The sequence below is a fragment of the Anneissia japonica genome, unplaced genomic scaffold (assembly GCF_011630105.1).
Source record: "Anneissia japonica isolate Jap-2015-1 unplaced genomic scaffold, ASM1163010v1 scaffold1244_len109368_cov187, whole genome shotgun sequence".
NCBI classification, from domain to species: Eukaryota; Metazoa; Echinodermata; class Crinoidea; order Comatulida; family Comatulidae; genus Anneissia; species Anneissia japonica.
Window position 1 is genome coordinate 21,781 of NW_022689208.1, and position 26,090 is coordinate 47,870.

The 26,090-nt window shown below is 35.0% G+C and overlaps 1 protein-coding gene across 5 annotated transcripts in view; it reads left to right on the forward strand.

Annotated features, from left to right (window-relative positions):
• The first annotated feature begins 345 nt into the window (after positions 1-345).
• Positions 346-26,090, forward strand: part of LOC117124584 (inactive histone-lysine N-methyltransferase 2E-like) — a 61,115-nt gene continuing 35,370 nt past the window's right edge. For 4 of the 5 annotated variants that reach the window (XM_033270880.1, XM_033270910.1, XM_033270902.1 and 1 more), the window contains exons 1-5: positions 346-511; positions 12,149-12,322; positions 12,953-13,067; positions 14,613-14,782; positions 24,285-24,472. In XM_033270880.1, coding sequence (XP_033126771.1) covers positions 12,231-12,322; positions 12,953-13,067; positions 14,613-14,782; positions 24,285-24,472 — 565 coding nt within the window. In that variant the 5' untranslated portion in view covers positions 346-511; positions 12,149-12,230. Of the gene's footprint in view, positions 512-602; positions 712-12,148; positions 12,323-12,952; positions 13,068-14,612; positions 14,783-24,284; positions 24,473-26,090 lie in introns of those variants that run through there. The other variant, XM_033270887.1, reaches the window with a different exon arrangement.

Consider the following 26,090-nt stretch of genomic DNA (forward strand, 5'->3'; position numbering starts at 1 on the left):
AAAATCTAGTTCCCTATTCAGAAGCGGCTTTAATTCTCTATGTACCAAAAATTCCACGTTTTTGGTTATAATCAAAAACATGTGTTTTCAAATGATTTGTTGACGCCCCGTAGTTGATCTTCGTGTCGAGTCAATCCGAGGCGGCAGCGGAGTTTCATGCAAATGTACGGTTAAAAAAAAAATATCGCAATTTCACAGTAGGTGTTCCGGTGTGCGCAGACGCAATGACCCAATTTAAGGCCAAAAATGTATGAGAAATAATGACCCATGACCTTTCACTGCCACTAAATGTTGTGACGTCATCTAACTGAGTGTAGTTTTTTTTTACTCGAGAGGCGCCCTTCAAAACAAAATCGAAACCCGTCGCAAATTCTTATATATGGCCGCCAAGAAGACCTGTAATTGTGTAGGCTTTGAACAGAACAGTGTTTTGGAATACATTTGGATGGTATAAAAATTAGCGCTAAAATAAAGGATGTACCCCGACGAAAACACGTAGAATATATTGTCGGTAGGTTGTTGTTTGGTTAAAAGCAATAATTAATATCATGTAAGAGTGTGCATTCCCATCACAAATGATTATATATGGACTTTCCAGTGATGCTTTTTGTACCGTTTTGTCGACCGGCTTCATCACCGTATTGATTGTTTGGTTCCTTGTTAATTTGTAAAGTGGGTGGTGGTGGGTTACACTTGTCACTTGAGAGTACTGTAAGTAGGCATTTAGATCACAGTTGAACCTTATTCCTATAACAACCAGGTTATGTTAATTATATTATATAATATACATTTGTGTATGGACTGTCGTATCCTACACAACTATAAAATAGAAATAGGCTAGGTAGGGAGGCCTAGGCCTACCTTGCTTGGCTTGACCCTACTGTAACTAAGTTAACCTGGCCTAGGGCATAGGCCTAGCTTACTAATACTACTAGGCCTAGTCTAAGTACTACTACTTTACTAGGCTAATACTAGTACTAGTAGTAGTAGGGCTTGGTCTTGCTTAGCTAGGCCTAGAGTAGCTATCTTATTATAGAAGAGTTATAGGCCTATTAGTAGTAGGGCCTAGGCTAGGCTAGGCCTAGACTAGAGTAGGACTTGGCTAGGCTCTCCATTTAATTTAGCCTACTACTAGGCTTAGGCTAGGTAGCCTAGGCCATAACCCCTCAAGTAATGCAGCAGAAATGGCACCCTCACAGCACAGCAGTCACACCTTTTCAAAAGGAAGAACGCTGGTCTCGTTCGTTGGGCCTAGGCTAGATGCAGCGGCACTGGAAAGGTGCAAACATTTCATTCATTATGGTGAAAATTATGATTTATTGTGGGGGGGGGACAATGGTTATGGGAACTTCATCACTCACACACATAGGAAACAACAATGACGAGGGACTTCCTAGCTAGTGTGCTACAGTACATGCCTTCCTATAATTTTTGTATTTACTTTGTGAACATAGGCCTACGCCTTTAGAGGTCGGCAGCACTTAAGGGTGGTGCGTTCAACTTAAATAAATACACTGATGAGTCACTTAATTACTGTACACTTAATACTAATAAAACATACAAACTTTAAAGTAACTAAAAATACTGAGAAATTGGGTAATGAACTTAAAATTCAAAAATACAATAGAGCAATACAATAATATAATAATACATTTGTGTACACATACATCCCTCCCTGCAGTACTCAATCAACTAACCCCATTTTTCAAATTTGACCCACACAGGCCAAAATAAAACAAACAGTTCATACAAATAAAAATTCAAAAATGCAGTGAAACAAGGTAAATTCATACTTTATTCAGTAATTCTCCCATCTACTCAACCACACCCTTTCTACAGTATTATACGTTAAATGAAGTTCCAGTGCATTGTAATGAGATGATTGTAAAAAAATTCTAATAAATTGATAATACAATTAATTTAAAAAAAAACCAATAATACAATAATAAATTTGTATTAAAATAAGATTGACTTAATTCAATGAAATCCCCATCTACCCACCCCTCCCCCTCCCTTCCATACATTAATTACAGTTTAATGCATTGTAACAAATGTAAGGTATGAAGTAAGTAAATACACAGTAGTAAATAAAATTAGAGTAATGGTTAACAAACTAAAGCAACTAAAACTAATAAAGCAACTAATATAATATTGTTAGTGTCACCCAACAGACAATTGGCATCTGGGAACTTGTACTGTACTGTAGTTAGTAAGCCTACTGTACAGGTAGTTTGGTAATGTGGTAATTTGTGGGTATTATAAACTTGCAGTGCGATTAGTGTAAAATAAAAGTAGAGTATATAGGAAATGTTAATGCTGCTACAGCTTATCCCCTTAGGGTTAGTTGAGAAATAAATGGCAAGGTTATGAAAAGGCAATACAATTGTTAAAAAATACAAGTGCATAGACTTTGGAAGTTATAATTTACTGTACTTTGTTAAAAATTGAGGTAGCTTACGAATCATAGCCTTTACTGTACAACTGCAGCTCGCCGATCGAAGACTCACAGTCTCATGCATACTGTACATAAACTGGCCGCAGGTATGCATCCGCTAGTTGTCAGTGTCACATGACTCAAGTCGTCAGTTTTGTCTATTTATAGGAAGCCCATGAAATTAGGTTTAAATTAGATCGGCAAAAGCTTTCTATTTTAAAATTCTCCAAGGTTGACAGTCTCTGAGATATGTTACTACTTGGCCTTGTAATGCACACAGTAACTTACGGACACTGGACCTTACCAATATCATCAACAAATCATACTCCCCTTTAAAATCCAAATTTACATAATCTTTATCAAAACAACTGTTATACTGTTGTGGAATGATTTGTGCATAGATGCCATACAGTATCTACCTGTACAGTAACTCTACTGTAATGCCACCAAAGGTTTACTGTACATAGCAAAATTGCCAAAGAAATGTCATTATAACATTCGTCCTGATGAGGTTTTTCTTAGCATGTTTTTTTTTAAACATGATTGCTGTATAGGGTGCCGTGTGTACAGGTATCTTCCATCCTTTAAAGCCAGAAAAACCTGATTTTTATATACTTATTATTTTAATACAAAAACTGCTAGTTTACCTGAATTTAGACAGTCCTAACCATGAAAAAAATAGGCTCCTAGCGAGAGCGTGTGTCTACTGCCTTATACAGGAGTTTTTGTTTTTTAAATTTTATCTTATGTTCTTCAATATGCAGATGTGTGTATTATTGTAGTGTATCTGGTTTTTCAATGAAAATTTTCTTTCATAATATTCTGTGTAGGCCTACTACTATATTACACTAAAAAACGCTTTAAAAATGAGTAACTTTGGGAGTTACCACATTATATCGTTGATCACGAAGAGTACTACCATGTTCTAGAGGGCGTCTTTCAAATGACGGTAAAAGGCGTTCGTGGCGAACACGTGCTGCGTCTCTATAAACACATTTTGTTCGAGTTCCGAACGCTATCGATTGTCAATAGAGCGCCCCTACCTCATGGTAGTAGTACCCATCATGCCTAAACCGGATTTACCCTTTTCCGCCATCTTTAATTGTTACATCATGACATAGTGTCTACGACCCCCGTTGGGGGCAGTAGACACAAAAAATGAATAAGACCCAAATTTGATTTTATTGTGCTGACGGCAAAAAAGAAATGCAGATGAGTTTTATGTGCTTTTTTGGGATAGGTCTAATATCCAAGTATTCAACCTTTTTAAGCTGATAGTCATTTCCAATCTGTTGAGACCAGCTGCAGGCCAACAAACTTGTGTACTTTCAATACTTTCTTCAATGTAAGCCCCACATAGGCCTCTGTATTATTAGCCTTGGATTGTCAGCATCAACTACAGTACAGTATGATACTGTAGGTCTTGTTGGGAAAACTAATGGTTTGTAGTAGCATGGGGAAAGGTGGCAGTGGCGGATCTAGGAATTCGAACTAGAGGGGGCCCAGGGAGGAAGTTTCACAGGTGGAGGGTCCACCCACCTTAGCCCCACCATGGTTGAGGATGAGGTTAGAAAAGTTATGATTTTGCACCTCTAGGTGGTTGGAAATAGCACTCTAAAGCCCCTTTCAGACAGAAAATACCGCAATAATACCCTAATCACGCCGGTGCAGACCCTTTCACACAGCTAGTTAAAATCTGGTAATAATACCATATCCTGTCTGAAAGGGTTCTCGCGGAATGGAGTATTTGATGTCTGTGGAGCTTGTGCTTGTTAACAAAGAGGGCGCAATTTTTTGTTTACTCCATTAATCCAATATGGCCGGAGAAGAATTCATAAATCTGCTGCTTTGCAAATGTTTTTTATGTTTGAAATACATATAAATTTGAGAAACAAAAGGTTTCTAATGTGTTTCATTCAAGTGGAGAAAGAATTTAGGAACCGTTTAAGGCGAGGCCGGCTTGAATTTCAAGCAGCTAGGTGCAGGCGATTTTCGCGTCTAAAGAACCGTCAGCTAGCGTTTTGTAGGCTTTGTTAGCTGCAGCAGCGGTTGATGGCTGCTGTGTGACCGTCTGATTTGTTATGCCTCAGTGCGTAAGACGGCAATGAACCATGTACCCTTCCACATCGAGTTGGGCAAAACTTGCTAAAGTATTAATGCGGTATTAAGACTAGGTCCTGAGGAGGTCTAACTGAAGCTGGCGTTTAGGCGTATTTACCCTTTCACATAGAATGCCGGCGTTCGAGAAATACGGTATTACCGTTTTGCAGGTCTGTCTGACAGGGGTATAAGACTTAAATTTGAATACTGTAATTTTCTTTTTTTTCTCCATTTTTTAATATAGGCCTAATTGTAAAAAAAACTTACAGTAAGGTGGTGGGGGGGCACCGCCCCTCTGTCCCCTTCTGAATCCACTACTGGGTGGAAATGGCACTCTCAGACTCAAATTTGAATATATTGTAATTTTCTTTTTTCTCCATTTTTTAATATAATTGTAAAAAACTTAGGGTGGGGAGGGGGGGGGGGCCATCTGACTGTTGAAGCACTTTTTTCCTTTTCATGGCTGACTTTCACAAGGAATTATAATTATATTGAAAAACTCCAGACTACGATAACATGTTTCCATATATGCCCTTGCGTATCTAAAATATTTGGCATGGGGGAACTGATGGGGGACAAAGATTTTGAGTGTGGGATGGAAAATGAAGTATGCCTAAATGGCAAACAAAAGTCAAGTGAGGAGATTAACTATAGTGTAATTTTTTGCTCACTCAATTACCAGTGGATAAATATTTCAAATACAACTGCCTTCTTCCGTGTGAGGACAACTGACAAGAAATAGATAGTATTTAAAACTTTAAATAACAAGGGATACTGATTAAAGGCGATGTAATAAATAGAATTCAGAATAAACAATGATGATATGGGAACCAAGAATGAAATTAACTATGAATAAATAATAGTCTGATCAAGTCTTTATTTAAACCCTTATTTGTGATATTGGTTCTAATTATCCATTTTAATTCTTCTTTACGTCTATTGGAGAGGGATGAAAACTATTTTGAGAGAGATCTTTTTTTTTTTAAAGATTTTAAGGCGCGGGACGGTGAGACATTTTATACCTTGTTTTTAGCTTATTTATTTTATAAAAATTCAACAAATGTGGGACATTAAAACTAAAATTGTTTTATAACCATAATGATTTTGCCAAAAGCATCTAGGCGAAGGAGAAAATAAAATTTGATTGATGAATGGAAACATTTTCGAAAGATTTCAAAGTAGCATCTTGCGTAGTATATGAAAATAAAATAAAATTTTATTTTGTAATTGCACTTGTCAATTTTATTTAAAATAGTTTAGCCTCGTACAGTAAACCCAAACCGGGCTAAAAACATTGTTTCCAAAATTAATTAGCTGTTGATTGTATTGCTCACACCCCCCCACCCTTCCACAGAAGCACATGTTCTGTTGCATTGCTGAAATTATAAGACTCTACCATTGGTACGTTAATGCTCTGATGGCTAAAATATATCATGCCTCCACTGTTTCTCCCTACTTATGAAAACTGGTTGACTCTTTCATCATTCAAAACTCATATCTGAAATTCTCTCCCATCATCAACAACTTCCCTTTAACCTCTATAGGTTTCCCTTTGAATAGCACATTTTAACAAAAATATCTGTTAAGGTATTAAAAAGTTTAACATTAACAATCATCTTGCAATTTAATTCTCACTTCTGTACAGTATTCGGTGGGTGGTTGTTTTTAAAATCATTAAACAGGTTAGGTGGGGCTGTTTCAGCGCCAGAACCAGTCACATGTGGTGTGCCACAGGGCACTAAATTAGGCCCAATATTGTTCACCATCATGGTTAATGATCTGCTGAAACATGTGCCGGATAGATGGAAGTTCGTGGATGATCTAACGATTGGCGAAGTCATTTCTGTGAAGAATCCTGAGAATAGTAAAATGCAAAATAATCTCAATGATCTTGCAAGCTGGTGTATTGAGAATGATACAACGCCGAATCCTTCAAAGTTTCAAGTGATGCGCATTCACTTCCTGCGAAATGTGCCACAATTTGAGCCACTTCAAATGAATGGTGTTATTCTTGAGGAATCGCAAAGTGTAAAACTTCTTGGCGTCCATCTTCAAAGTGACCTCAAGTGGGACATACAAATTAAGGAAGTTGTGTCCAAGGCATCACGTAGGCTTTATATGTTGCATATTTTGAAGCGATATGGAGCCTCAACTGATGATCTTATTTTTACCTTTAATATGTATATTCGTCCCATTTTAGAATATGCCAGTTCTCTTTGGCATTCTTCAATTACAAAAAAACAGAGTGATGAGCTCGAATTTGTTCAAAAACGTGCAGTTAAAATTATAATTGGATATCGGAATTATGATAGTTATGCGAATTCTCTTGATGTACTGAATTTAAGTACGTTGCATCAGAGACGAAGTATTAATCTCCTAAATTTTGGAAAGAATCTCCTATTATCAGAACGCTTTAAGGAATGGATCCCAGTAAGAGAAGAACCAGTAAGATCACTTCGAAAGGTTAATCGGTATTTTGTACGACGCTGTCGAACAAAAAGATTTGCCAAGTCAACTATTCCAAGTGTTATTGGACTGTTAAATAAAGATTAATTTGGATAATTGGCAATGTACTTCCTGAATTGAACTGGTTTTATTTTGTTTATTGATTTTTTTAATGTGTAATGTAATTGTTCGAATAGGGCTATGACTGTTAACTGTTTTTAATGAAATTTGTATATATTAATAACTTAAAATTCTAATTAATTGATTGAATTAATCAATTTATGCTGATTGATATTTTAATATTGTAAATAATAAATAATTAAATTTTTTTGTAATTTTAATTTTTTTCTCAAATGTTTATTGCTGGTTTTATTTTTCTGTATTTTTCTTCATTGATTTTATGTAAGCTCTTCATTTCAATCTTGAATTGTATTTTGAGTCTTTTTATACCTGAATAAATAAAATAAATAAATAAATAAATTACGTTTCCTTTTCCTATACTTTTACACTGATCATATTGCATGTTGTTTTAATGAATATTTATCCATCTTTAAGATACTTCAAAACCCTGCTATTTTTCTTCTTTCACAGAAGCACAAGTTTTTTCTAACTAACATGTATCTACTGTAAAGTGTAATGTCCGTAACAAAATGTAGTGTTCGTGACACAAATATAATATGAAAATTATTAAAAATTAATTATTTTTGTGAAAAAATGTTATTTGATTATTGATTTATTGTAAAAGAGAATATGAAATTTTAATTATATACAGTAATTGCACTACATCTGTAATAAATTTTTTTAAATGTCACTCAAAATGTCACAGACTTACATTTACTGTTTGAGACAACAATTATGAAATTAAAATTTAAAGAAATCTTTTATATTTAACATAAAAATAACGCTAAAAAGAAAAGATCGACGTTTCGACTCCTTCATGGTGTCATTTTCAAGATCAAATGATGAAGTAAAAAATATACAGCAACTATAATCAATAGAAAAAAGCTAATCTACAATGTCAAAGTTCATAACAGTAAACTTTTATGAACTTTGACATTGTAGATTAGCTTTTTTCTATTGATTATAGTTGCTGTATATTTTTTTACTTCATCATTTGATCTTGAAAATGACACCATGAAGGAGTTGAAACGTCAATCTTTTCTTTTTAGCGTTATTTTTATGTTAAATATTTATACAAAACGAAATCTTTTATAAACATGATAAATAGTAAAGGGTAATTTGTATAACTATACTGTATTCCACTAAGAGGTTTTGAAAAATTAATTTTGTTAAAAATATGATAGAATTATTAATGTAATGTCCATGACGTAAAATTTACATTTCTAGTATTAAATACTAATTAAATTCTGAGGTATCCGTGAAAATAAAAAAATATAATTTTACTTTATGAATTGGCCAAATTTAATGTACTGTACAAAATTGAATATGAAAATATTCATGTTGTGTTGCTGTGGAATGCCCCTGCTACAAAATGGAACATTCCACACAGTTTCCTGGAGATTTTTGTTTCCTCATGGGACGATGGGAGACCCATGCCAAATTTCATGAGACTGTTGTGACTCAAGGAGAATTGGAAGCCTTGGATTTATGTGATAAATCTAAAATTAAATTAAATTGAAACAACAAAAATATCAATGTCAAAAATCATATAATTAATAATGGATGGTTAATACCTGTATTATTAAAGTGATGCTCATTTTGTATACACTAATGGTGGGCAGTTGGCCTTCCAAGGATACTGTAGAGATTATTTTCTCTTTACCTACCACTAACCAATTTTTATCATGGTGGTTGAATAGAATATTCAAGGGGAGAGGCTTTTCCCCTCACTCCCTTTTCCCTCATTGGTGCCACCACTGAATATGGTAACTCCAAAAGTTTCTATTATTTTAGGGATACTTTTTTCTTTGGTTGAATGCATTTTCCTGAATGATCGTACTGCAGTCAGGGTGAACTATTTATAATTTGTGTCTATACGCTGCTTTGTTTTTTCTTTTTCTGTCTTTTTTCGTTTTTTCTAATATAGGCCTAATGTAGATTATTTTATATGGTGGGGACCGGGGTTATCATATTATGATGATGACCATATTCAAATGCCATTTGGAGGTCATGATTATTTTCCTTCCCATAATGCAGCAGACATGCTTTATAGTATGATGACTCATTTCATTGATCATATTTTTTAGTAGAGAACGTTGAATTAAATGATATAACAAAATATTTAAAGTTGGTGAATATTTGCTGCTTCCCAGAAGTAGTCTTTCTTAAGTTTGTTTGCAAAGTTGTTTTTTGAGGAATGATTTTTTTTTAGATAAATTTCTTTGTATATGACAACTCAGACATTTTTCAAGTGAATTAGTATTCATACATAACTGATTTTGCTAGTACAGTGGTATTGAATGAATTGTAGTTTGTACAATAGTCAAGAATCTAGGTATTGAAAATGCATAGTCTTGCTGCTTGTCCAAGCAGAAAAGTAGCCGTTATGTATCTACATGTGAATAGGCAACCAACTCTAGCTCAACAATTCCCTTTGTATCCTTTTCTGTATACCTGTACAATAAACTTCCATAGGCAAGGCCAAATGTTGCCTGCCAGTGTTTTTGATTGGCCACCTTATTAAAGTAGCCTATTGTAAATCCATTTGTATTTAAACTGTAAAAAAGTACATACTTAATTTAAAAAAATTTTGGTGCAGTATATCGGCATTCTACAAGGGAAATTTTACTTCTAGACTATTGGTTGATAGTCACAAGATGCTACAATAGCTAGTGTACCATATCTAGGGTAGTGCAGAATTAGCAAACACACAGTGAAATACTCTACGTGAAACTAGCAATTAATTTTATTTGGCCATAAAGTACTCGGTAATCAAAATAAATTTAATAAAAAAATAATGAGTATAGTACAGTATATTGTTTTAATGACCCCATGTTTTAATTTCTATCACATTGTATGGCATACATGTTGTAAATCCTACAACAAATAACAACACCTTGAACTCTGAACCACAAAATTATTTTAGGAAAGATATGTGGCAAATGGGTAGTTACAATACAGTAGTTGAATTATGCACCTATTAATATCGTATTAGTACTGGCATGGAAGACATTGTTTCGGTATGCCGAAATTGAAGGACGCCACCTCTTGTTAGGAAACAATTTGTTTACTATATACATCGTGCAGGAGCCATGATGTGTTTGTATTTCGCTTTCGCAATTCAGTTCATTTAAGAGACACTAAAGTGTAAGTACATAATAACCATATTATTGTTTGGTTGAGTAAAGATTATAGAACAAAGTGAGCTAGTTAGAAATGAATGTTTTCATGAATCACTAGAGTTTTGGAAGGAAAAAGTTTGACAGCACTAGGCGCCGTGTTGAGCGTCAGTTAATTTTAGCGGGTTGTTTGGCTCGAACGAACTGTCATAGTTCTACGTTGCTATGCAATAAGATCTGATTACCAAGCAGTTGATTGCTTTCCAGTGTTATGATTATAAATGAATGATTACTGTTAACTTTAGCTTGTTAGTGATTATTGATTAATAAATAAGTAAATACTCTGTAGATAGCCTAGATTTCAGAAACAAATGATAGTGGTACACGGCCGTTGTGCACATGTGCATTAGGAGCTAATCGCTATGTAGCGCCCTCATTATAATGAGGGGTGGGCGGAGTTACTTTATGTAGATAGTTAGGGCTTTGTTATGTACGATATAAGCACACGAGTTTTACCATTGCAGTTAGGATTTTATGCTGAGATTAATACAGTATGTGGTATTGATTATTTGGTTACACATGACATGTAATAGTTATACTGGAAAAAATCTAAATAATATAATTGTTGTTGTTTTGTAGATTTTCGAATCTACTGATTATACCGAGCCGAGGTTTCTTTCAGAATTAAAAGTGTAGACTAAAGGCAATTCGAGTTCGTTGTCTGAATTGATTGAGTATCGCGCATAGCGAAACAGACATTTTTTCAAAGGTTTCAGTATAAAATGGTCCAAAAAAAGTGTTAAAATCTTTCTTTGACATTTAATTTTCACTCTCTGCTTGTCAAAGATCCACTCTGTTTGTAGTAGATATCAGTATCTTTTTTGTCGTATTGTACTACAGAAACATGAAATTCAGAATTTCATCTTGATGTTGTTAACATTACAGTATAATAATTAAGGAAAATTAAAACATAATTTTTTTTCAAAATATTTACAATAGCTTTAGACAGATGTACAGTATGCTATGTTAAAATTAGTAGACCTACTGTATGACCATTGTATTTTATTAATTAAAAAAAGAAAAGATTTCTGTCTCTTATACACATCTGGTAGTGCAGAATTAGCAAACACACAGTGAAATACTCTACGTGAAACTAGCAACGCATATCTAAAACTCTATGCGCTTTTAACAATTCCAAATTAATCATTATTTATTTTATCATTGTTAATAAGAAGTTTGCCGATTTTCCCCTAGAATTAACCATCCTTACTGAAGTGTATCTTTAATAGGTTGGTATGATAATAATATTACTGTAGAATGTTTTTAATGGTGTATTGTCATCTTCTTGAACAAGTGTTATGGTCACGTTTGTGTCTACTGCCCCCAACAGGGGTGTAGACACTATGTCATGATGTAGCAATGAAAGATAGCGGAAAAGGGTAAATCCTGTTTAGGCATGATGGGTACTACTACCACAAGGTAGGGGGCGCTCTATTGACAATCGAATGGCGTTCGAAACTCGAACACGCATTATAGAGACGCAGCACACGTTCGCCACGAACGCTTTTTACTGTCATTTGAAGGACGCCCACTAGAACATGGTAGTAGTCTTCGTGTTTAGTGCAATATAGTAGTAGGCCTATACAGAATATTGTTAGGAAAGAAAATTTTTATGAAAAATCTAGATACACTACAATATACACACATCTGCATATTGAAGAACATAAGATAAAATTAAAAAAACAAAAACACGCTCCCGATGGGAGCCTATTTTTTTGCCATGCAATACCACTGGTATTTTTGTTATTTAGAAAAAAATCTCTGACCATTCATCCAATCTGTCTTCAATGTCAAGATTTGCATAGGTATTATTTTTTAAATTTATTTTTTTGTTAATGTTAAGGCCTGATTTGTTATTCTTTCTCTTCAGCTAACTACTCACCTGCAAAGGTAGCCATGTCCTTTGATCCAGGGGTAAAGTTTAGCAACCTTACCCCAGCGCCAGTTCAACAATGGTCAACAAATGCGTGATGAGTATAACACTAAACCTACTAGCAACAGCTGCAGACAGCGCCCCCTATGCAACTATGGCTGCAGGATCAGAGTAAGTATAAATTTTATTATTAGATTTAGACCTTTATCTGTACAGTATGGTGCGTGAGAGTTAAATTTTCATTTTCAATTATTAATATAAATTTTAGTTAATTCTCAAAGTAGTTTAGATAATATTATTAGCTCAATATCGGCTTTTATATATTATACTTTCTCAAATTAACTGTATTATAGTAAAATATGAGTACATTAACTTTTTTGAGGTGATGTTTTAAAATGGCTGTTGAAATACTGTAGGCCGATTTTGCCATTTGTGACACATGCGCCAAAAAATACCCATGACCAGACTTCAAAGAATAACCCAGACATACATGTAAAATAAAATCTAGAGCTTTGTACTGTAATGATTAGACTTTTTTGTTAAAATTACAGTATAGGCCATGGCTATGACTGTACATGACCCACATGAAAATGGCAGGCTTTATATGAACAAATTACCAGTGAAAAATGTTTAATTTGGAGAACACTGCCCCTTCTAAAGTTTTTTTTTTCTTTAATGTATTCTTAAAAAATCTAGAATTATAATTATGTCTAGTAGAATTTCTTTTCACAATCTTTAATTTCTAATGAATAAAGCTCTGTTTAAAGATTCTAGTAATTACAGTATTGGTTTTCTCTCCAGTCCTGAAGCTGTTGAAGACCCGGTTGCCACTGGAGATGCAAAAACCCAGAGCCAGCCATCTAACCACACACCTGCCAATCTACATCACTCCCATTATATTGGCTTACCTTACCAGGTAAGTCAAGAAGTGTTTTAAAACTTTTAATGTAAATCCTCGTGTATAAGTGGAAGAATTTGTACTGAATTTTATTCCAATTTTTTGTGTGGCTTACCCTGGTAATCAATCAAAAAGAACATATGAGGCATGTCGTGGCGAAATGGTTAAGTTGTCGCACAGGCCAGTATTGAGGAAATGAGCTATAAAATATGGGAGCTCAAAAAATTGCCAAAAAAATCCAAATTTGTTTTTCACTATAGATCAACAGTTTAATGTCTTATTAACCATGTCCCAAAGTATTAGTTCTGGAAGTGGTAAACAAATCGTTTATTTAACATTATTTAGATAGTTAATTCTATTAAACAATGTATGCACAAATAACTTTGGAAGGCAATTACTCAAAATCATGTTTATCTTGACTCTAAGAGTGCTGTACTTTCACATTCCAATAACTTATGCTTTAAATGTCCAATTTCATTGGATGACCCCTCATTTTAAAGATCACATACTCTGGTATCTGAAAATACCAATAACTTGAATTTCAATTTTTGCTACAACTTAGCCATTTTGCAACAACATGCCTCACATATACAGAAGTTGCAATGAAAATGCCAACCGAGACACACATACAGTGACACTTGATGCATGCAGTGAACTGGAATTTTGAACTGTAGTCGGAGCTTCGTGTTCAACTACCTGCTTTGTTTTTGAAAAACTCCATTAAGACTAAATCCAAATTATTTAGGCCAATCTGTTTTAAGCAGTTGCAAGTTGCAACAGTTATGACCTTAATAAGGGATTCTAAGATGTTCATTCTCAATTTCATTCTGTTTCAAATTAACTGAGCCTTTAAAAACATTAAAAAAAAAAAACGCTCTTTAAACGTCAAAAAACGCCAAGTACAGTAGGGGTTTTCCGTAGTTCACCATTGGGCTCTACTCGGACCTAGCCCCCAGGGTAATAGGACCTAAAAAAGTCTTAGGCACGGAAACCAGGAGTTTTTGTTAAACCACTGGCTTTAAGAATAGCACCAGTTACATAATAATGCCCCATATTTTTGGTCTCTATTACAATTACCGTCTAAGGACAACTTAAATGTATCTCCACATTTTGTCGACTAGGAGCATTTATTTATTGAAAAATGAACTTAGTTACCATACTGCCCGCTGGTACTGTATTAGCCGACCTCTTTTAAACTTCGTGCAAATTTCTTTTACACTACAATAGATTATAAACTTGACATATCCCTCCTGGAATGACATTTATTAATTATTTTTACCTCAAATAACAAGTTTTTTCTAAAAGTATTGATAATTAATGAGTTGCAATTGTACCCATATCAGTATGGTGAATATAATAAAATCAAAATAAAATTTAATATTTCCACATATATTGTTTTGCTGTATATTAAAATTAATCCTTAAAACGTGTAGCTTATTTCAGAAGATTAATAATAGTATCAGGTGATGACTAGATACCATGGGATACTGGGAACGAATGTGTTAAGTAATTGATGCCCTTGTACTGCTGCATTAAATTTGTTGAGACTTGTGTTACCCCCAGGATCATAATTATGGAGCACCACCACCACCAACTCCTCCTGCTTCACCCCCACCCAAGCTGCAGCCTGTTTCACCTTCAAAGAAACTCAATGGATTTCTTGATAGTTCCAATGTGAGCACACTGAGTAATGCAACAAATAGTGCTGATGATGGAGTCACCCGTTGCATTTGGTAGGTATAAATTTAAATATTTATATCATATATCACAGAGAAAAAAATTTGAAATCAAATTATCACATGCTAAAGTAATAATATGTCGCTCTTATATAGCGCTTCATGCACAAAGCTTCTAAGCGCTTCACATTACTCCCCCTGTCATTGGATCAAACACATATGGAACACATACTTAACACCAAATTAAATTATTAAATTAAATTATATTATCATTCCATAATATTGCAGCTAGTAATCAGCGCAGTTGTGTTAGAACCTACCAGGTACCCACTTGTACTCCTGGGTGGAAAGAGGCAATCGTAGATAAAGTGCCTTGCCCAAGGACACAAGCGATCTGCACAGCGAGAGTTTCGAACCCCCGACCTCGAGGTTGGGAGTCCAAGCTACAACCGATGCGCCAACCGCTTCCACAAAAGAGACTAATAATAAGTTCAAAACTGTCTGTTTCCTAGTGAATATATTTAGTTGTGCAGCTAACTCAGCACCAATTTTATATGAAGTTATTCACATCCTACTAGTTACCCATTTATTCTACCGGGTAAACAGAGATGCAGTGCCTTGCCTAAAAAACCAAGTGATTAAACCTGCTAATCTAATGACCAAGGCCTCCCCACATAAATGTAATAGCCATGTTTTATAGCATTTTAAAAATATTTGATGTCATATGTTTCAGTGTTCTCCCCAGGATTTTTTTAAGGTGTAATGGGAAAACGCGCGGCGACACCTCGTTCGGCGCATAATATTCCACGGTTGTAGCAGTTGTATTAATCCTGCTTTGAGGTCATAAAATTAATTATTAGGCCCAATAAAAAAAAAATTGTATTTTATGGTATATTGATTTTTTTAAATATATTTTTTTCATTTTTTTAAATTAAATAGTTAGTATGTTGTTTGTACTACCTCAATCATGTTTTACATGAATGTCAATGCACCAGCAAACAAACCAAGGGTTATATCTGGCTTTAGCAAAATTAAATTTAAAAAAAAGTCAGCCTCCCCTCCCTCATCACTTTTCTACCCTAGATAAGGTGATAGACTAATTGAAATGTATAGTTCTTCCCCAGCCAGAATATTACTTTATTACTTTTAAGGGATTTTATTTTTAAAATTGTAATAATAGTTAATAATAAAATGTTATTTACATAGCAAAGTATATGCACTTGAGACTGTGACTTATATATATTTTTTTTAATAAATGTTTTGATTTTTGGAAATTAAATTTTTCAGTTGAATTAATTATTGGCCTAAATGAAATTTTCCATTCAGTTGTGTATGTTTTTATCTTGCTATAGTTTATTTTCTGTACTTAAGTTATAGGCTACTGCACCAAAAAAACTAGGCCTAGGTATCTCTTGAAACGATCTCAAACTCTGCTCAAACCACCAAAGAGATACCTTATCAGGAGCTTGTCATTTAGTTATCATGACAATAGACTGAGAAGATACCACAGCCAAACATATGTGGCAGTGTGTGGTAAGCCTTTTTGACATAGCAAATTTGCATGTACTACTAATATGTTAATAATAATTCATTAAAGAAATAAAACAACAATTAATAAACATTTTATTGTTTAGAAATTTTTCTATTACTGTGTAGACATAATAATTTAGATAAATTAGAAAGCAAGTTTAAGAAAAAATTTACGCACGAGAGAAAGCCACATGGTCGACCTTTCACCTAGTGCCACTGGTGGGTGATTGTTGTTGCTTTTTTGGATGAGGGCCAAATTCCACTGCCTAGACTTGAGAATGTCCGAAGTTGTTGATGTTTATTTAGAAATAGATCACATAAAAACCTATGTCATCATGAGTATACATGGAACACAACTAATAAACTGTGTTTTAAAAGGTTAAATAGAAAGAGTGATGTAGGCACAATGCATTTGAAAGTAGGAATTAGTCAGACAAGTAAGTAGGTAGGCTAAGCACAGCACAGCGAAACATGTAGTATCATCATTGTTTATGTTAAATAAACGAGTTGCAAGAGCACAGACTTGTGGTTTCTTTGGCTACTGGCTTACAGTTTATCCTCGGTTAATGTCAAATTTACGGAAAGATAGAGTACATTTCCCTTGTATTTTGAAATTGTATATGTACAGCTTGTGTAGAAACAATTGATAAACTGAACATTTACCAGTCAAACTACAAGGTGTATCAGTAAATTTAAGCTGTAACGGTATCTTATTTTCTGAATGAAGCTGTAACGGTAAACTTGTTTTCTGAATGAAGCTGTAACAGCGTTACAGCTTATTGCCCTGGGGAGAACACTGTTTTGTGTGATTCATTGTGGAAATATATGTCTGGTACGTCTGGTTCTCACACAGTACTGTAGTATGGTTGATTGTTGAAAGGGGAGCTCCAGCAGCAATTCTTTCCATATTTGAAATTTGTCATATGTTAGTGAAGAATTAACAATGAAGGAATGTACAGTAGCTCACTTTCAACTGGGCTAGTACTGTACTGTAGCTCATTGCAAAGTTTAATTCCTGTCCTTTTACACAAATTTATTTTGTATTTTCTTCACATACATAGGCTTAGGGGTCCTTCACAATTATCAACATTTTCACAAGTGTACAAAGAGTGCACTTTTTCATGACCCTATTGAATAACAGTATTTATTCCAATAAACAAGACATTTATTTGAATAAATAAGGTACTGTAATTTCAGTTTAGTAATATTAAAATAATGTCAGTATTACTGTATTAAAATCAGGGGAAAAATGCACACACAAAGCTAGGCCTGTCAAGTGAATGGGTGGAATTTAAAACAATGGAAGTATTGTAAAACAAGGAATCATAAAGAAGATAACATTTAACAAAAAAAAAAGAAGTTAAATTTCTGGAAAACCTTCAATGAGAGCATTTTAATTGAATATGTGTAGGCCTAGCCTCTATTTCTAGGCATAGCTATTAACTAGGAGCAGTTGGCCTAGTAGGCCTAACCCTAATTAAGCCTAGACCTAGGAGACTAGTAGTAGTTTAGGCCTAGCCAGCAGTAGTAGGCCTAGGCCTAGTAAGTAGTACGTCGCTAGTATTAGTAAAGTAGGCTAACTTATAGAATAGCATTTTGGGCCAGGCTACATAGCTGACAGGGCCCCAGCATTTTCTTTTTATAAGACAAACTAGGCTAGGCCTAGCCTGGGTCGTTTGCAGCGGACTTGCGGCCTCGTAACCCTGGTCGTTTTGGCCGAAAACGAAACAGTGGAGCTATTCAATGAATAGGCCTAGCCTATGTAGGTTACTCTGTAGACTGTATTACTACTAGGCTAGGCCCAGCTTAGTGTATATTCAACAAATTAAACCAACCTTAGAGAAACAATTAGGCATTGTCATCGGCGACTTCTTCCTCTCTACTTTTTCCATTCTTAATTTCGCTTTTTCAAAAACGATTGCGGTGTCATGATTTAGCAGTCTCACTAACATATGGATGGCCAAGCAACTAATATCAACACACATTCAGTCTCGAGAGTTCAGAGAATTTTTTTCAATCGCGAATACATCGTAACGTAAAACAAGGCTTTATACACCCAGATCAATGCATATTCTCGTTACTGCACGGAACTGGAGTTCATAAAACTTTATAGGATATTTTAGACAATCGTCTATATTGTGTATTTCAGCAGTTTTTCGTGGTTGTGACGATTTTTGAGCGACATTTTATTACTTTTTAAAAAGCGTACACCAGGGTTTACCCCCCTCCCCTCAAACGTACGTTTTGTACACTTTTGAAAATGTTGATAATTGTGAAGGACCCTTAGGGAGTGGAGTCTTGAGAAAAAGTCATGCTGTGACAGGAATTGAACTCAGGACCTTAAAATTAGAAGCCAAGCATTGTAACCGCTAAGCTACTCAACTCTACTCCAAGTAGACTGGGTTCCAGTCCCTAAACTTTGTCTTAATCAGTTAAAATGCTTAAGAATAAAATCGATTTTGGCACCAATGGCGTTCCATATTACTTATTTGCATGGCGTTCGATAGTATACTTTTTCTTGGATTAGGGACTGGGAAAACAGTGAGGATTTCGAGTGCAGTGGATTTCGTGGTGTATGACGTATTTAAAAACTTTGATTTCTGATTGGCTAATTACCGCGGCATAAATTAAACATGCTAATTATGCTTCACCTCGGCCCAGCTAATGATGATTCAGGTCAGCTCGGCTTGTGCACCGCGGAGAGGGCTAGGCCCCTAATCACAATTCGTCCAACCATGGAGGTAATATTTAGACGCACCTTCACAACAGAAGTGTGCCACATAGAAAGTAACCAACTTCACGACACATTTCACCCTTTAGTATCAATTTTTTTCTTGTAATATTTCTAAGTTACAGTGGGTAATATGCAACTCCAAATTTACAAACAAAATTTAAAGCATTCTGTTGGGCCATAAATAAAACAAATAGACAAAAGGGAGAAAATGTGCAATTCTTGTAATTTTTCTGATCTCCATAGCTATCAGATTTATTTTTTAATAAATTAATAATTCTGTTTAATTTGCAAAAATAAAGAGGCACATTGCAGGTAACGATTTAGTTGCATGTATTTGGATTAAAATACATTGTAACTGTCATGGTACGAAACTCAAAAAAATGATCCAAACCACAATGATTTCACATTTCAAACTTTATTTGTTGATCTTTCAGTGTTTTACCTCTATATTATTAACTGCTTCAGGAAAAAAAATAGTTTTTACTAATTAACAAACAATTTACTATATTAATTACCAGTCATTTTAAGGGTCAATGCGAAAGAATACAGGAAGGATCATACTGTATTTAACTGTTCGTTATCGTAAGTATATTTCGGTAAATTAATATCGAAATGCACTGGGTTTAGTCTACGGGAGTTTGTGCTTCTCCATCAGATGCTAAGTGTCTCAAGTTTCATAACTCAACATCGAATCAAGCAAAAGGGCTGAGGAAATATCCTCTGTTAATTGACGGACGTCAGTGGGGATCATCCAGCTGGACTACAGAATATCCATTCCTGCAAAACAATTAAATAAATAGACCTAAACAACAATATCAATTTTAATCACAAAATTATCAACAATTTCTGCAACAGTACTGTATGATAAAACTGTATGAGACAGGTTTTTGTCCATTTTTAGACCATTGCTTTTCTAAATTGGTACATGCTACAACTTTTCTGATTGCAGATTTGGAATCAGCAGTAAAAGTTGTTCTACACCACAAAATCTGTAGGTTATAGGTGTTGAACTTCCGAAGATATAGGGATATGAAAAATCCAAGTTAAGTTTGCAGCGGACTATTTTGTGCTGCTGCTACGGGAAAATTAACAGGAATTGGAGTCTCAAAATTCCAGATTTTTCAATTCACATGAATATCTGTCAGTGTGCAAAAAATCTAAGACCCATGGCATAGAATAACCCAAGTTTTAGCAACTTTCGTTATTTCCGATTATGTTAAAATATGTGTCTGGACCATTGTTCAGGTAGCCGTAACTCAAAAAGTAAATCTTTTTTAATCTCCAAATTTTTAGGAATCCTAACCCACCAGTATTACTTCTTATATACACAGTAATAAACTTAACTAAACTTAAAATTTGGCCCAGATACAGCCCTCCAAAAATGCAAAAAGTTTGTCCAGGCAGGTTTTTGTCCCATTTTTAGACCATTGCTATTCCACAATGGTACATGCTACAACTTTTCTGATTGCAGATTTGGAATCAGTAGCAAAAGATGTCCTACACCACAAAATCTGAAGCTTATAGGCGCTATACTTCCAAAGATATTAGTATACGAAAGTTAATTTCACAGTGCACTAATTTGTGCCACGCCCCCTTTTACATCAAACTACCGCTACGGGAAAACAAACAGGAATTGGAGTCTAAAAATTTCAGGTTTTTCAATTCACATGAATAACTGTCAGTATAAAAAATTTTAAAAATCTATGATCCCATATCATGGAATTACCCAACTCTTAAAAAATATTTCCGATTATGTTACAATATGTGTAGTTTTCAACATAGTATCTAACCATGAAGGAGCTGAGTACCAAAGCTGAAATTTGGTGTATAAGTAGATCTAATATATCTGGTTAACTGGTGTAAATTTAAGAAAAGATTTTAACTGTCCACCTGACGAACCGTTAATGGGAAACATAGGCTTTTTTCACTTTTTTAGGACTGGTCCCAACTTTGAATGGACGCCATTCCATTTTAATTCATTTGATCCACCTGTGCTTGCTTGTGGCTAGAGACAACTACCCATAGATAATATATCTGTAATTTAAGATGTATATACTCACTCATATGGACACAGGGTGACATTGAAAATCACAAAAAAATTGCGTCGTTAAACAAAGTGGCTATTTTGAGTGCAGATAACTTCAAAAGAGAAGGGATAACAGTTAATCTGATGCCATATGGGGGAATATAAGTTAGAATAGCAAGTTTGACCTTGATAGCTATTACCAATCCCGAGTTATAAGCTTCCAAAGTTGGAGGAAATTGCATTTGCGCATCTTGAAAAGCCACGCCCCTTTTTTGGGGCGCCAATATCTCGGAAACTACATATCCAGTAGGGCTAATCTTTTGTGTATGTTGATTTTTCACATAGTGGATCATTTTTAAGAAGTTTCATAAAAATCGGAGACGGTCGATCTGGGACCTCTGGTTGATTTGACACGGAATTACCCTATTACTTATCAAGCAGTTACATTAACAACAACATTCACAATCACTCAAAACAGAGCCAGACCGAAGGGGGGAGGGATGGGGCTGTTTATTTGATTTTTAAATTAAGGTGTATTTTTAAAATTACTAAAAAAAAATGATATCTTGTATTTTTCTAAATTCATGTGCTTTAAACAAACTATAGCCCTCCTAAAAAAAGTAGTTTTATGGTTTACATTTTATCTTACTGTGTTTCACTATATTATTTTAACAATAATGAAAGATAGACACAGAATTCTAATAAGTAATTTAAAGACTTATGCACCTTTACATTACTACCGGCCTCGTTGGTACCATCATCATTTTATCTAGAGACGAGTCATAGGCCCGGCTCGTCCTGTCCACACTACACCAGCAGTATGGGGTTAGTTCATGTTTCGCCTACTGCGCTAATCAAATTTCTCTTTCCTCTTGGGAATACAGGCGGGCTGCTTCTCTTTTTGGTGACATTCACTTGTTTTTAAAAATATGTAAACGTACCCGCGACCACTCCCGTAGCTTATCCAGGTATCCATTGTCTTCAATTTGTGTCGCAGTTGCGACAGCATGACAGCTTTTCCATCGGCCTAGGCCTACTGGTGGAGCCTCGCGTGAACCTAAGATGGTTCGCAAAACAACTACTTTCTAGACTGCAGCTTGTCCACATGCTCAATCTTGTGCGCAACACAAAAAATTCTCTGGAATACAGCTTTTTTTTGCCATTTCGGTTGGTGTTTTCTTTTCCTCCATTAACAATACCACAATATTCCGCACACCTGCACATAGCCATGTCCCAACTTCCTGACTCCTCTCTACATTCGTGACACCAAAACGAGAACCGTTTGATTGGTTGACCTTCCGTCATAACATTCACCCTATTGCCAAATACGGCATCCTAAAATTTACGTCATGCTTGTCACGGCCAGCGGTCTGCAATCGATTTGACTCACTCTTTTAACGTATACAATGGCTCGTGTGCACTATAAAGAACCCAGTATATCCTTCGAGACGAGTAGGGGGTTACCCCGGTGTACTGGAACAGACAGCACCTGTGGTGGATGACGAGAGTTGCTGGTACCGGGTTACCGGATAGCACAGACACGAAGGGACCCTTAGGGGCGAAGAAAGTCATTGGTCGAGTTCCTAGTCCACATTTCAAGCGCCCTGAGCATCTTACATTAGATGGTTAAATAAAACTACACTATTATTATTATTAATACTACGAAAAATCAATAAATTGGATACTTGTGGCAAGTCTACACTCCAAGTTGCAGAGAACATATTTTGAAGCAGCTTGTGTGTGTTAAACGTACTAAATACATTTGGACTGGAGGCAAGGCTGATCAAAAACTATTAAAAAAAATGAAGTGGCTAGCCTCGGAGGCCTATATCTTTATGTACCGTATAGAATTTGATATGACTTGTGTTGGTGGGATGCAGTGATAGATGATCCAATAATTGCAATTGTCACACTTGACGCAGAGTTCCCGGAATGCCGTCCTTAGCGGTGAGTGGGAAGCACAAATCAGGGTCAAAAGAGGAACGTGAAATTTGGATATGGTTTCGTGGTCAGATATGCGAGAAAAACTTCAGCTACCCGTATTTCTCAACTGAGACGTCAGTGGGAGCTGTAATTTGTATGGCAAGGAGATTGTGCAACCCTTAATTCGTATTAAGGGAATTTACGCCCAGAAACCTTGTAGTTGTTAATATTTTGGTTATAATAGAAAATATTCATTTTTTGATGACGTCACATTCACAATATATTTAGCATGCATACGTCATAAGCTAGATTACGTCACCTTTTCCTCGTAAGGCAAACTATCCCGGCGTGCTTTTTTCATAGATAAACAAACACCACTGCTTTGGACATGGATGCCTTGTCCTAGCTAGGGATACAAGAGCCGCATTGTTAGCATTGTATAATACGTACAAGGTACTGAATTATTCTTAGTTATTTGTTTTTGTTTTTTTTAATTTAATTTAAATTCATTTCTTTCGAAAGTGTACTTTCTATCACATATTATTGCACTGTCTAATTAGGTCTAGGCCTAGCCCTAGTCTTATTATGTATGCCTCATCGTCATCCGCTACACAGTACATCAGTAGCGCCCCCTCCCCCAATACTGTACAGACGTCAGACGTTTGCTGGGCAACAACGTGATTGAACCTTCCTTCCCAGGTGTTCATGTATTGGCGTATTGTTAGCTAACCAGTTGTGTGTATTTCTTTGTGAAAATGAGTACCGCGGTGTAATCATTTTCACAAAGCATTTGCATCCCCTCTTGGAAAGAGGGAACTTCGCAATAATTGTCTCCATATCTTCGCTAATTAAATTAATCACCATAATTTAGCTTACACTTGTGAATTTAGCTAGCGCTTAAAATGAACAATAATCATTTCACTACCCGAGAAACTCCGAACTTTATTCATTTGGCCTACATAATAGTTTCATCTTGCTGTACTATATACTGCAACATCGCTGGCGCATGGTAACAACCAACTGATGCAGACCATTTCCGGTCACACATTACTCTCCATAACACAGCACCCCCTAGTTCCGTCACCTCTGGATTAAGTACAGTACACCTAAGTCATTGGAAAAATAAAAAACATAATAATATGCTTCTTGTAATAAAGAGTAAATTTACGTTTGTCTCATTTTCTGTAATGATGTTTTTGTCTACTTTTTCCACACTATCTCTTGTTACGTACTTCTATGCTTTATCAATGTCACCATTTAGCAATGCATTTAGTTAACATTGTTTTAATTGCAGTTTTTGTACTTCCGTATATTACCAATTGTGAATGCATTCTTCATTTTGGCAGTAATTTTGAACATGATGATGGTTATATGATCAGCTGTGACCAGTGCCTATCATGGCAACACGTGGAATGCATGGGGTTGGACAGGAACAACATCCCTGAACGCTATTTCTGCGAAAAGTGTGAACCACGATCAGTTGATGTTCAGAAAGCTGTAGCTTTACAAACAAAAAAGCGTGAAAATATGTCGGGTAATATATAATTTTCATGTGTTTATTACATTCAAGTTTTTTTTATTAATATTATTTTTTTAATTATACAGCACATTTCTTCTGACTAAAAAAATTATTGAAAATTGATAGACATCTTTGTGGAAATATGCTACAGTATTAAGACAACAGCATTTTAATAAACTTTGGCTAAAACCATAGTTGACACAAGATATACCTGAAAAAGTGTATGTTACCCTGGATTTGGAAAAAAGTTCATCATAGATTTTATGTATGTGTATTTATTTATTTATTCTTTCTTTAGACTGCATGCACTTACAGTACTTGAGTACTGTTTTTCAAAAGTGGTACAGTTACAAACAAACCATGAAATAGAAAGAAGATAAATACAAAATAAAGTCAAAAGAAGATTCAATGTAAAACTTATAAATTAATAGAATGTTGGAATGAAACTAAGGTCATTTCTTTAAAGCTAGTTTTCGTTTCGTTTAGAAGTTCATTCTAATTTTTTGATGCACGATACAAGAAAGTTCTTTTACCTTGGCAGATATTCCAAGGTGGTACAATTAAATCATCATGCGTTTAGCTACGTGTGCATTTTGAATGTATATCATGATTAAAAATAAATTTGGATGTTAGGTATGGAGGGGCATGCCCTTTTAAACATTTAAATGTCAAAAGAGTTAACTGTTCATTCCATCTTACTGTACATTGAGTTTTCTCGAATCAAAAGAACTTAAAATATAATCAATGGAGGTATTAATATCAACATAAAGTAAAATCCTACCTAACCTGTTCGTAAGGACTTTAGAGGAAGGAAGGAAGAAAACATGAAAATACAATTTCAATTTCCTAAGTAATGATATTAAATGCCACAACGTTTATTATAACAAGATATTTACAATATAAATAAAAATAATTTTATTAAGCAATTAGTCAGGTTTTGAGTACATAGGGAATAGAAGCTGAAGAAGCCTTTATTTCCTGAAAAAATTGCCATTATTTTTTCAAGAAATAATGGCTCCTAAGTCTTCTGTTTGTTATAGTGTAGAAAATGACTTGACTATAATTGTTTTATAAGTCAGTTGTGACGTCCATCACCTTTTATATGGTCTTAATCAAACTGCTGGTTATAGAGAGGTTGCTATATATTCATAAGTCAAACTGTTGACGGTCTCTGGTTGCTTAGTGATTACTATGCGTGTGCATTAGCTGCGCAGATTAAAATGATTTGTTAGTATGCGCACTGACACTCTAGGCACACCTCTTTGCGATATGAAGAAAATGGATAAATTGATTGTGATTAATGAAGCTTATAGGGGTTATTAGGAAGGCCTAACCTCCTGGTAGACATTTGTTATAGATTAAAATGTCAGCATTATTATAAATTATTTCAGTGCTGCCTTACTTTTTAGCCCACTCTCTGACAGAGAGGGCTTATATGATGATTCTGAGCGAATTTTGAAGTCATTTGTTTTTCTATCCCTTCCTTCGTTTGTGACGCGATTAGGCCGATCTTGCAATAACATGTTAGATAAGGCCTGGGGAATTTAAAGTATGAAGAGTTTTTGCGAAAATATTGTTGGAAATATGTGAAAAAGTATGTTTTTATATCATACCTCTTAACACTAAGGTGGGT